This window comes from Callionymus lyra, chromosome 3 (assembly GCF_982586985.1).
Source record: "Callionymus lyra chromosome 3, fCalLyr1.hap1.1, whole genome shotgun sequence".
Lineage (NCBI taxonomy): Eukaryota > Metazoa > Chordata > Actinopteri > Syngnathiformes > Callionymidae > Callionymus > Callionymus lyra.
Genome location: NC_141820.1, coordinates 18,619,695 through 18,633,481, shown reverse-complemented (window position 1 = coordinate 18,633,481; position 13,787 = coordinate 18,619,695). Strand labels below are relative to the sequence as shown.

Here is a 13,787-nt window from a genome sequence, read left to right as displayed (position 1 = left end):
CATCGTCACAATACAAAGAAACAAGTATTTGATGTATGTCTTTGGAGGAAACTGTTGACAAAAGTTAAATAATTAAGTTGAGAATAATGATTGATAAGAAAAACCAAAAAAAATGTTTTCATATGTTTCTGCTATTGCAATTCAATTATAATAGAATTGCTGTAAGAACCAAGATAAAAATGTTCACATTTATTTAAAGATGGAATGCATCTACTCAAAACGTTATTCCTTAATAAAAGATGATTTTTAAGATGGCATTAAAGGCTTGTTCACCCAAAATTCAAATTTTACTGATTATCTACTCAAGAGCTCCCAGTGAAGACGGTAAACCGAGAGTTTCCTGTTTAGCATGTTAACCTTTTAGCTTGAGTGACAAGCTTAATATGACTTGTTTATTTTTGACGTATAATTTTCTTGTTGAGGCTTCATTACAAGACGTAGCAGACGAGCAGAATGGAGGATATTGTGTGAATATTTCGCAAGCATAAAATAAACACATTTTTGCCTATAACTCCAAAAACAGGCAGATTACCCTGAAAATAATCCCAACACTCAGTCGACATAAGGGGGAGTAGAAAATGAGTGAAGTTTGAATGCTGTGTGAACGATCACTTTAATCCTCCACCGACAAGAATGTTTCAAAAGTGTTGTAACTCCATGGTTTTTATCAACTAGAAGTTGCAGCTAAAAGAGAAGATCCATTGCTTTACACTTATAACGGTACCAGAAGGATCGTCCAAACACAGAGCAGATGAATCTGCACATGTTACTCAAACTTTGCTACGCTTAAGATGTGCCTAGAAAAATTTAAACTGTTTGTAAAAGCAGAAAGTGATGAAGGGAGGAATCTGATAAACCATGCAGCCCTGAGTTCACTGAGAGGGAGTGAGACAAGGAAAGAGCATTAGTGAGTGTCAGAACGTGAGCTGGAGAGTTAGTTGGACAGTGCTGTTTGAGTTTCAGTTTCAGGAAGTTTTTGATGTCCTTTGGCAGCAGCTTACAAAATCCTGGATGTTAATTTGTTAACTGTTGAAAAAGAAAATAGATTAATGAAAGTTTATCATTAAAAGATGGTCAAAATATATCTACTTGTTCAAACTGATCATCTTAGATGTTTGAGATGTTTGAGTTCTTAACAAGTAAAAAAAATATCGATGAAGATATTTGTATTTAACCGTTATTACACGCTCGGAAACTCCCAATAATAATTAATAACTGCAGGCGTAGAAATAGAACAGAAGACAAATGTATTCAGTCCTCTGTCTCAGGGACGTTAATATTTGAAGCATCAATGTAAGTAAGTAAGTAATTTGTATTTATATAGCGCTTTTCCTGACCAGGGTCACAAAGCGCTTAAACAATCAAAACAATATTCAAATAAGATATATACTTTAAAGGTCAAAATAACAGAGAACACAACAGGAGTTCCAGAAAATCAATGAAAAGCCTGAACAAATAAAAACGTCTTAAGATGTTTCTTGAAAGAGTCAGTAGACTCAATCAAGTGCAAAGAGAGAGTCCAAAAATGTCCAGAAATGTACATTAAAAAGCACAGATTAATAACATAGATTCGACTTCCAACTATATTTATTTCCATAATTGATAATTTATAAAAAAAATATATAAATTGATCATAAATTAATAAATAAATAATAACAATATTCATAATAAGAATAATGCAAACAATTGCTTAAAAACATGAGACAAAAAGGCCATCTTAGTTATTTTTGGTTACTCGGGGAAGAGGAAGTGACGCACAGATTTCTGCTAATGAAGCCACTTCCTCGTGGCTCTGTTATGATGTAATCTCTGAGATAACCTGCAGTATTAGCAGAAATCCTGCAGCAGTGTTGCCCTCTTTACAGCGGGCTCTGCTCGCCCTCAGGGGGTCTCTGGGATCCTTCTGCTTGGAGACAATCCCCTCCAGGGCTCCATCTGTCAGCAGCTTATACGTGTGTTTGTGCCCAGCATTCCCTCACATGGAACCATCCTGTTCAATTCCTGGATCACTGTGACGGACAGTCAAGCTCTTGTTTTAAACTATTAAGAAATTATATACAAAAATACTGAGGATAGATCACTGAGCTGCTCATTGACCCACAATATTATTGTCATACATGAATGTAACCTATATTATATACATTTGACAAGATATTCTTTAAAGTAAAATATAGATGAGCTCAGGTGGCTGTAATGATCTATCGCCCAGGGACAAGACTAAAAAATTGTCTCCATTAATATTTATTCATATTTAAATTATAAATGTAAAATGCTCATGTTAATTAAAGCTTAAAGACTTTATTCTCCGTTTTTCCCTTTGATATTCCTCAAGTCATGTGTTTTTTGCTGTATTAAATTGTGATTTAAGTTCCAAAAAATCATATTTTAATATTTTGCAATGGCTTAAAATAGGGAATTTAGAATTTAAATTTTTTTAAATCAACATTTTATTTGAGAAAAGTTACAAAATAATGTTCATAAAAGGAAATAATCTTTTCAACAACCATGGGGCATAATTTTTTTAAGGGCAAACGCTTAAAATAAGATGTTCATTGAGGTGTGGAGTGGAAATGTTCGGCAATTTTTATAGTTCTTTAAAATATCTCTGAAAAGTACGTTTTTCTTAAACAAGTGAAACAGAGAAAAAGTAAAAATTTCAGGTCAAAAACTTGCAAAGACTTTCAAGTGAACTCCATTTCAGGCTTTTTTCCACCAAAAAAAGAAGAAAAAAAAAAGTCTAAATCCTGAAGGGATTTGTGTCTGACGGATTTCTCATCTTCTCCTGAAGTTCGAGTCATGCGAGTCATTTCTCCACAAACTTGACTTTAATTGTCGCCTCAGGGGTCCGGTCGGCTCTTTTTTTTTTCTTTTTCTTTTTTTTTTTTATCCTCTTGACCCACTCGCTTCTTTCAGCTCCGGTTTGTTTTCCTCCTCACAGTTTCATATGAGAGTATCACTGACCTGATCCTCTGTCTGCGCTGACTTCAGCACCCACACTGTTGGAACAAGTCGCTCAGTCAGCGATTATCTTGGGCTCCCGCCGTCTGTCGTGACGTGGTGTGAGATACGAGCGGTAATGAAGTGTTTGACGACACAAGTTCACCGTCTGCTGTGTTCCTGCTGCTTCAGCTACTGTACGGACGTCTTGTCCAGCTTCTGAATGTGTTTTTAAAATGTGTTTTCCTTCCTAAATATGGCATAAAAACGACAACTGGGTGGTTCAGAAGAAAATAGTTTGAAATAACATCTTTCTCTTGTGATCAGTTTGACGAGGATCTGGAGATGAATGTGTGTGTTGTGCGAGCGAGGCGAACACTGGCGTATATTGTCAAACTGAGCTCATTTGAATTTGACTATAATAAGCATATTATTAATATTCACTTTTATTATTTAATACCTTTCCTTAAGCTTTTAAAATAATATTTTTTGTTCCAAACATCCGCTCAAATCTTCACTGTTTTTAGCAGCGCAAATATACTTACTTAACTGCCTGGAGCTTTTTAACCAATACCTGATCCAACTTTGAGAGGCTGGATCGGACCGATATCCGATCCTAATATCGATTGGTGCATCCCTAATTTTTTGTTGTTGTTTAAGTAAAGTCCATTTGCACATCGTTAAAACAACAATGACGATATTATCTTGAACGATATTTGTCGCTCAGCCCTTCATCACTGATCTGATCCAGCCTTACACCCCAGCTCGGGCTCTGAGGTCTGTGGATCAGAATCTACTGATGGTTCCTGAACACTCTTCAGGACCAGAGGAGAGAAATCCTTCCAGACTGTTGCTCCTCAGCTTTGGAACGATCTTCCTCCTTCTGTGTTTGATGATCTACTGACTCCTTCAAGAAACATCTTAAGACATTTTTATTTGTTCAGGCTTTTCCTTGATTTTCTGGAACTCCTCTGTTGTTCTCAGCGTTATCTTGACCTTTAAAGTATATACTTTATTGAGTATCGTTTTGATTGTTTAAGCGCTTTGTGACCCTGGTCTGGAAAAGCGCTATACAAGTAAAAATTACTTACTTACTTACTTCTTCTACACTTGTTTCGCAAAATAGAAAAGCACCAACTCATTATGGGATCATCATGTTGAGGAAATCCAGTCCAGAGGTTCCTCTGATACCACATTTAGGTGGGATGTATTTAAAGCATTAAAATGTTCAATTTAATGCCAGTAATTTTATTTTTGCTTTTTAAATTTTTAAATTTGCCTTAAACATTGTTGCAAATTAGGTTGAAAACCTCTAGTTCACGACCCCCTTTTACCCCGAAAACTGTGATCCAAATCATGACAAATGTAATGAAATATAGATGTAAGGAAAGAAGATATGATATTAAACCCCTGCATTTATTATTAAAAATACATGATTTTTTTTCTTGTCCAGGTTAAAAAAAAATCTATGACCCATCAGTCAATCCCTGCTCAAGTAGATGGAACCAGAAATAACACGTCTCTAATCTGTCGCCATTAAATAAATAAAATCCTATTTAAGTGGCATGATTTTGAAGTTGAACCGCCACCGGTGGGGGGTTAAACCAGCTTTTTAGTCCTTGCTTTTAATATTTGATGCATTCTATTTCTGCCACTGTAAGTCAGACACTGACACACACAGTAGCCTCGGAAAGTTAAGACCCTGCATTATTCAATTGAATAATCCTGCATGTTTCAGCAGCCGTTGGCTCGCCTGTGCAGACGAGACGCCGTCGATGCGAGGGTGAGACGACGCTTAATTGGTGTCGGCGTGGGCAGGAAAGGAGTTGTTTGTGTGTAGTATCGTGATGAAGAGCGGCTCACTAGTTCACACACAACTCTTCCTCACGACCGTCACTGGAAAGATTACGTAATCTGATGGAAGAGAGCTGGAATACATTTTTGCTAATTTTTTTTTTTTTAACCGACACAACTCCCTCCACTCTCTGTTTCTACATTTCCGTGTCTGCTGCTGCAGTCCTTCTCCTCCTTCTCCTCCTCCTCCTCCTCCTCCTCCAGAAGAAGAAGAAGTCGATCTCCTCGGGGGTTGTTGAGCTGGAGAGCAGCAGCAGCAGCAGCGAAGAGACGTACTGTTTATCTGCCCGTCTCACTTTCACATCCCACTGATCTTCCAGAGGTCTGTTCAAAACCAGAGCCATGTCTTGAGTGTTCACAGATCCTCAGTTTGACACATGACATCACTGGAGAGGTCTGATGTCGAAGCGCTCGTCTGCCGTCTGAACTTCACAAACCGTCTACGTCTCGGTATTCTCTCAGATGCAGATTTCATCCCATTGTCTCATCCTAGATGGTTCTCCTCGGCTGGACAACCAAAGAAGTTTGACAGTATTTGTATCGGATAGTTTCTTCTTCTTTAATGTTAGAAAATAATGTATTTTTCTTTGCCAAACCAATTCTTGTCAAATAAAATTGTGATAGATTTGTATAAAAATGCGGTTTTCTTTTATTATTATTTTTTCAATACAGAATGTAACGCGGTAAAAGTGGGCTACATCTTTAAGAATTATTTTTGTCAGTTAATGTAAACTCTTTATTGGAGATGAAATAAAAAAACAACTAAAATATAGATTATAAATAAGGCTCAGCATTGTTAAGTAAAGTAAAGGTTATTTGTAAAGCACTTTTCTAGACCAGGGTCACAAAGAGCTTTAACAATCAAAAACAATACAGTTAGTTCAAATATATACTTTAAAAGATCAAGACACATAAGACAAATACTAGAGTCCCAGAAAACCAGGGAATAACCTGCACAAATAGAAATGTCTTAAGATGTTTCTTGAAGGAGTCAGTAGATCATCAAACACAGAGAGAGAAGAAGATCGTTCCAAAGCTTAGGAGCAACAGCCTGGAAGGATTTCTCTCCTCTGGTCCTGAACCGTGTTCAGGAACCATCAGTAGATTCTGATCCTCAGACCTCAGAGCCCGAGCTGGGGTGTAAGGCTGGATCAGATCACGGATGTAAGGTCTGACCATGAATAGATCTGAAAGTAAGAACCAGAATTTTAAAGTTGATCCTGAAAGAAACTGGAAGCCAGTGACGAGTTTTAAGGATCAGAGAAATGTGAGTTCTTCTACTAGAGTAAGTCAGAATTTTTGCTGCAGAGTTTTGTATTAACTGCAGGCGAGACGGATCCTTCTTGTTTAGAAAATAAACTTTTGCAATAGTATAAAAAAGAAGACACAAACACATGGATTATAAGATCCAGATCATGTTGTGACAACATTTTCCTAAGTTTAGAGATTTTTCTCGGTTGAAGGAAACAGTTTCTGGTCAGTTTTCTGCAGTGTTGAACAAGAGACATGTCTTTATCAAATACAACACCCAGGTTTCTCAGGCTCAGTTTGACAGACTGACCTAAGTCACCCAAGTACTGACTCAACCCTGGAATCTTATCATCAGGATTTTAAGATACTGGGCTGATACTGTATTAAAAGGTAGATTGAAAATGCTTCATGTCGGTCCTGTTTGGGCTGGTTAAGTTAATGATATTAATGACGGAATAACTTCACCTCTGTAGACGTATGAGACATGTTCGATAGATTGTGCTAGATGTGTAGAAGAAATAGAAGGTTTTTTGGGTCGCGTGATGAAGATTTATGGCAGCATTTAAACACTAACACTGTTTCAAAAGTAATCATTTTGCACCTGGCATCAGAAAGAAAATCGCTCTATAAATGGTGATGATTTTTAATTGTATTGATCTTGGACATAATTTCAGTGTCAATTCAAACAATCCTCAGTGAAAGACAATGAACATGCAACTAATTTACTAAATTTAATACCCATTTTTATTTCCCTACGTTTATTTTATCTATCTAATTTGATAATTTTTTTAAGCATTTGAAATGTCATTGATGGCAGTGAGCCCAGGAGGACAACAGGGGGCAGTAGCGGACCTTTCTTGCACATACAGTAGATCCATGGAAGAACCCGACCTCCATTTGTGCCACAGAGAGTGACCGATCTTCAAATGATAAAATGAACATTCCCTGAAACATGAGTTCAGTAACATGGCAGACCAATGGTTCCATAACCTCCTTGGCAGGGGTAATGATGAACAACCGTAGGGCAGTCAGAAAATGGGTAGAAGGTCCGCGCCCTCTTGAGTGCTTTTAAACGTTAGACACGAAGCTCAATGGACTGGATCATCTGCAGGGTCCGCCTCTGACCCTCTTGAGTTGACCCTCGCTCCACCCTCACAAGTTCAACCGTCGCTCAGTCGGCTGCAACAAAGATGCGATTGATCGGACGAAGTGACGTTCACATGGAAACACGCAAGTCGATACCTGTGAAGTCGAGTGGAACCAATTACAGTTGAACCGTCTGCTCTGACCTCATTAGACCTGTTGTCTCCACTGTCCACCGTGTCGCGCACTAATAATGTGTTGACGTGACAGTGTTTCACATTGTTACTCAACTGGAGATGAAATCAATATCTATCAGGATAGAAGGGATGGAATTTTCCGGAAACGACACAGATCCCAAATAATAATAATTTTTAAATAATATATATATTAACATATATTAATAATCTTTAAATTGACCATGATTTAAAATAATAAAATTGGTGACCTGGGCTTGTTTCTCAAGAAATCTTGATATTTTACTTATATCTGCTGTTTTTTTAGGCATATTTCTTGAGTAACAAATCACTCAACCAAGATACATCAAGACACACAATTTAACGGACGTTATTCCAACACAAAACGCGTATTAAACGGCAAAAGGCGAGAAGTACTTCAACTGTTTAGTCTAAAATGTTTAGGTTCTTCCAGTGTGTTGCATATTTGCATGTCTGCTCTGTTCCATTATTCATGCGATGAAGTGATCCTCGCCCAAACTGACTCACTCTGCCTTTTTAAGATTTAACCCAGTTAAAGCTTCTCCCCCTGCAGACATCAGCGCTGGCGCCGCACAGACTGTCCTTCAACATTAACATGACTGGGTTCGGTGGGATTTTATTATATGTATTTTAGCATAAACACCTGCTAATGGCTGTAAACGTGTAATGACTCCATGTCGAGTGAATACAAGCAGATACTCTCAAATTCACGCTAGTTCATTTAGCCTAGAGCTAAATATAAAGCTGTAGGCTTTTGATGTTTTCTATTCCTCAAATCTTTTTCATCTTTTAACCTACACAGCCCTCATTTTGAAGTGTTTTTTAATGTTATTTTTATTTATAATATCATAAATCTAACCTACTACAACTGTATGGAGGTCACCAGATGTTTATTTAATGGGTTTTTTAATTGTTGAACTTTTATTGCCAGTGTTGTAAACAGGGTTTTTATGCTGTCGGTACAGCATAAAAGAATGAAATAAGAAAACACCTAAAATAAGCAGTAGAAAAACAGAACCAAGCCCCAAGGCAGCCATTATGCGGTGCCATTGTGTTCCCTCTTTTGTCCCTTTTCCCAAAATAAGTTTCGATTCCAGCGGTTATTCTTGATTTCTGCGGGGTTTTGACTGTGTATAAAGAGCAGTGACAATTTAACTTAAATTAAACGGAAATATTTTTGTACAAAGTTTTTTGTTAGGAATAACTGTCTGGACTGAGGGGGTCACCATCGGTGTATCCCTCCTTTCGAATAGTTGAATGTCTGAAGATATCTAAAACGCCACATTTCAACACTTAAATACAATTTAAAATGGAAAACTCTGCCTCGTCAGGATGATAGAAGGCAGATCTACTTTACAATGTTACCCACACAGATTGAGGAAGAGGTCAAAACCCAGAAGGAAAATGGATCCAAGTATCAATGATTCTTTTCTGGACAGATTTCAGTTTTTTAAGTTTTAGTTCGTCCCTCTAAGCTTGTACTCAAACGGGTTTTTCTTGGCCTACGATTGAACTTGGTGTCGACCTCTTGCTACAGGTGTTCTAAACCAGCGAACCTGGGCCAGGAAGTACCCGTCCTGCAACAGCGCCAGACAGTCGCCCGTGGACGTGGACGAGACCTTGGCTCAGGTCCGGGCTCACTATCAAAACCTTCAGATGGAGGGCTGGGATCAGCTGACGGCAGAGTCCACGCTGGTCCACAACGACGGCAAGACAGGTGTGTTGCGAGTATTCTGAAATTGCAAGCTAATTGGTGGTAATTGGTAATTAAAGATGCTGTTAGCTACTGTAGCTACTGTAGCTACATAAAAACACATGTATGTGACAACATCCCGACACATGTGGATCTAGCAAAACACAATCTAATAGGATTCAGGAAATCAAACGGGGATCAAAAGGATGATTTTTTTTGTCAAATGTCAAGTAAGAAAACGTTTGAAATGCATGAAGAGCTACAGGTTAAATACACTTGCGTCATAATATACGACAAAGTTTTACAAAAGACACAATGAGAGATAAACAGTCGTCCAATAATGGAGATGTGTGACGCAATAAGACGTGCACAAGAGAAAAGAAGATCTTGATCCAGAGATGGAACTGAGCGACAGGGAAAAGTCAATAGAAGAGAATGTTTGTAGAGAAAATGTGAAGTAGAAATGTGTGTGTGTGTGTGTGTGTGTGTGTGTGTGTGTGTGTGTGTGTGTGTGTGTGTGTGTGTGTGTGTGTGTGTGTGTGTGTGTGTGTGTGTGTGTGTGTGTGTGTGTGTGTGTGTGTGTGTGTGTGTGTGTGTGTGCGACTGTGTTTGTAAGTCTGTACTTGTGTGTGAGTTTCTTTTTGATTGTGTGTGTGTGGATTTGTCTTGATGTGTATGTTGGATGAAAAAGACACACAGATGCGTACTCGCATACACACCGTGTGCATTAGTATGTGTGTGTTCAACATTTCTGCTGTGATGTCATGAAGGAAATTGACTTCCTGAAAAGGTGCCAGATTATAATCTGACGGATGTAAAGAATAATGTCCATCATCTCGTGAAGAAAATCTCATATCCGGTGCGTGTCTCCGGGAGAAAAGAGGGTTTTAAAGAACCGATGACAGACAGGCTTGAAATATTGTAGGGGTTTTCTGTTTAATGAAAGATGCTTTTAAAGATAAGAAATCCACTCGTGCTGCAAAAACATATACTTTCATGTTGAACCTTTATTATAGAGTCATTTGAACGCTGCAGTTTATGTGAAATTGATACAAATTTTAAACCAATTTTTACATTTTTAATAAGGCTTTGTGACTGTTTCTAGATTATTTATTTAAAGGTTCACCTTTTCAATTTATTTACAGCAACATGATTTGTTTTATCCTTCAGTTTCCATCGCGGTGGACGGACAGTTCTTCATCAGCGGTGGAGGCTTGAGTTCCAGGTATCGTGTAGGAAGAATTTCTTTCCACTGGGGGCGCTGTAATGCTTCTTCAGAGGGGTCGGAGCACAGCCTGAATGGGATTAGATTTCCTCTTGAGGTAACAATCATTTGAGTTCATTCTGAATTATCATGACGCTAACGTCTGTTTGGTCGGAGGACAGATGCAGATCTACGGCTACGACCCGGACGACCACAGGACTGTGGAGGAGGCCATAAGAGAAGGAGGAAGAATCGCTGCTATGGCTGTGTTTTTTGAAGTCTGTATCCTTTTTTTCCAACGTTTTCTTTTTGTGGCCTTACAGTCGCTAACTTGGTTTCTCTCTCTCAGGTCACCCTGGATGACAATCCTAAATTGTCTCCCATCATTGAGGCCGTCAACGATGTCAGCAGATACGGTAACTTTACACCAAAAATGATTTAATATTCAATTCAATTCAATTTTATTTAAAGTGTCTCATCATAACAAAGTTATCTCAAGACACTTTACAGTTGAAGTAAGACTATAGTTGATAATATTGTCAAAGAAAAACAATTTAAACTGATTGAATAATTCAGATATATAACTACAATAAGGAGTATTTTGGAAAAATAAGGCATATCAAATTGTCGGAATATTTTAATGGATAAAAGTAAACGGGACAGAATTATGTTACAATAATAAAAAGCACTCAAGGAGTGAAGACCTCCACCAAGCTGCTCATTTACATCGTTATGTTGTGATTTTTTTAAATTTTTTTAGCCGGCTTTAATGGTAACAAACCTTGATTATTGAACAATAACAGCACAGTGGTGTGGTGTTGGTAAACAAGATTTCATCTCCAGAAAAACAAAGCGTTTTCAGTGGTGCGGGGCTTAATCTAATTTTCTAATGTAAATATTTCAATGAAAAGAGTTTTGTACAAACGGACACATACTGAGGATACAATAAATCAACAAGTTAGTTGATCTTTAAATAAAAATCTAACGAACTCGGTGTCACATTTTGACAATATTTTTCTCTAAATATTTTTCTTTAGGCTTGTTGTTAACACCGGTCTATTCTTTTATTGATGGTCTGGGGTGACTGGTACTGAACTGATAATAATAATTTGTATTAATAATCTGTATTACTATTTATTAATTAAAATATTTTTTGTTTAATGACATGGTTTGGTCCAAATATTCTTCCTTCAGGAAAGGTTGCCTCCGTGGACCCGTTCTCCTTGAGCTCCTTGTTGCCCAATAACACAGATAAATACTTCATCTACAACGGCTCGCTGACCTCACCTCCCTGCTCGGAGACGGTCGAGTGGATCGTCTTCAAACACACTGTGGGAGTGTCCGAAACTCAGGTGAGCAGGTTTTCAAAAATTTGCAAAAGAAGCGAAGAAGTAAAATGTCTCTCAGAATCTCAGAATGTTAACTAGCTTGTAGTCAAAAGATAGTTAAATACAAACGGAAACCTTGCATTAATCTCAATTAAGATGAGCTAATGTGCTTCAGCACCAACTTGTATTTTAAAAACACACATAAAATATCAACTAGCTATAATACTTGACACATTTACTTCTAGTTAGTGTTGATTTTCTAATGAACCTGTCACAGAAGGGCAGTTGAATTTTAATTTTAAACTTAATTTTATAGAATTGTAATAACTAACTAAATAATTAAAATTATTTGACATATTTGGAATAAACATCTTTCATTTCTTGACTATTATTATTATTTAAATTCTTCTTATTTATTATTATTTTTATTATTATTATTTAGTTTTTCTGCCAGTTGATGAGTCAATATCCAGGTGTTTTAAGCTGCTTTGGTAGAACTAGAAACAGTAACTTAACTAAAACTAAAATAGCTTTTTCACGAGTGAGACTCACTATAAAACATCCATCTACTCCTAAAGCTGAAATAAAAAGACTCAAAAGAAGAGTTGACTGTGGTTACCTGCGATGATGGAGCTGGATTTGACTGACACTATTTTTACATGCGGTAATGTAACCACGATGCTGAACCTACAGATCTGCTCTCAGGTCAGCTGTGCCCGACTTCAGCGCACAGATTAACCCGCAGTGAAATGATGCAAACTGACAAGTAAAGTTCAGTTTCAGTGTCACAACAGGCAGCGTGGTTCGTCATTTGTGTTGCCTGCAGGCTCGTCCTCACTCCGACAGAGTAATGCGCCGTGATGCCACACTGATGACCGCTGTTACACAAAGTTACACGAGAACATTTAAGTGAAGGAATCAGGAGACGTTTGATCGTCTGTGATGTGAAATATTATTTCTAGTTTCCCTGAAGAGTCTCAAATGTGAACTTATCTGTGAATGAATGATGACTTTCAGCAGCTCATCCAAGACAGAGCAGAGTTTGAGGGAAACAATAGACTGACATAAATATAAACACAATCACAGTAATGTATATTATATATATATATATATATATATATATATATATAATATACACACAAGCTATGGATTATAGAAACACAGGTCCCTTCAGATTGACAGATATCAACACACAACCAACTTTAATCATGTGCATAAACAGACACACACTTTTATTTCTTTGTATTAAACACAGACATGGATACAGAAACATGGCCACACAACAGCACACACGCACACATGCACGCACACATGTCACACATAAACACTCCACACGCACGTCTTACGGAGGCACACAAAAATCTCACAAGCACACACACATGCACCCACACATTTCACATGCATGTACACGCACACTTCAGACGCGCATCTCATGTAGGCATGCACACAAACAAGTGCATGCACACACAAGCACACACATCTCACGCACGTACACACACATTTCAGATAGTAAAAACACAGACATAAATCTCACACACACACACGCGCATCTTAATAAGCCTGCAAGCACACATTTCATTTACGCACACATCTCACACAAACACACGCATCTCACATGAACACACAAATGCACACACACCTCAAAGGCATGCACACACATCTCACATGCACATATGCATGCAAACACAGATGCACACATCTAGCATGCACACACACACACACATGCATCTAACATGCCACACACACATCTCACATGCACACACAAGTACACACAGCTCACAGGCATGCCCACACATCTCACGTGCACACATGCACGCAAACACACATCTACACACAAACACATCAAACAAGTACACATCTAGCATGCACACACACAACTCACATGCACACACAAGTACACACAAACACACACCTCACAGGCATGCACACACATCTCACGTGCACACACAAGTATACACACACCTCACAGGCTCGCACACACACCTCACAAGCTCACACACATATCACACGCACACCTACTCACACACACGCATCTAACATGCACACACACAACTCACATGCACACACATCTAACATGCACACACACACATATCACCCGCACACACATCTCACAAGCTCACACACACATATCACACGCACACCTACTCACACACACGCATCTAACATGCACACACACAACTCACATGCACACACATCTAACATGCACACACACACATCTAACA

The 13,787-nt window shown here is 38.1% G+C and overlaps 1 protein-coding gene across 9 annotated transcripts in view; it reads left to right on the top strand.

Moving 5' to 3' along the window:
• ptprz1b (protein tyrosine phosphatase receptor type Z1b) overlaps positions 1-13,787 on the top strand; it is a 50,847-nt gene that overhangs the window by 24,355 nt on the left and 12,705 nt on the right. For all 9 annotated transcript variants that reach the window (XM_087786785.1, XM_087786793.1, XM_087786789.1 and 6 more), the window contains exons 3-7: positions 8,878-9,057; positions 10,204-10,355; positions 10,420-10,515; positions 10,587-10,653; positions 11,432-11,589. In XM_087786785.1, coding sequence (XP_087642911.1) covers positions 8,878-9,057; positions 10,204-10,355; positions 10,420-10,515; positions 10,587-10,653; positions 11,432-11,589 — 653 coding nt within the window. The remainder of the gene's footprint in view (positions 1-8,877; positions 9,058-10,203; positions 10,356-10,419; positions 10,516-10,586; positions 10,654-11,431; positions 11,590-13,787) is intronic.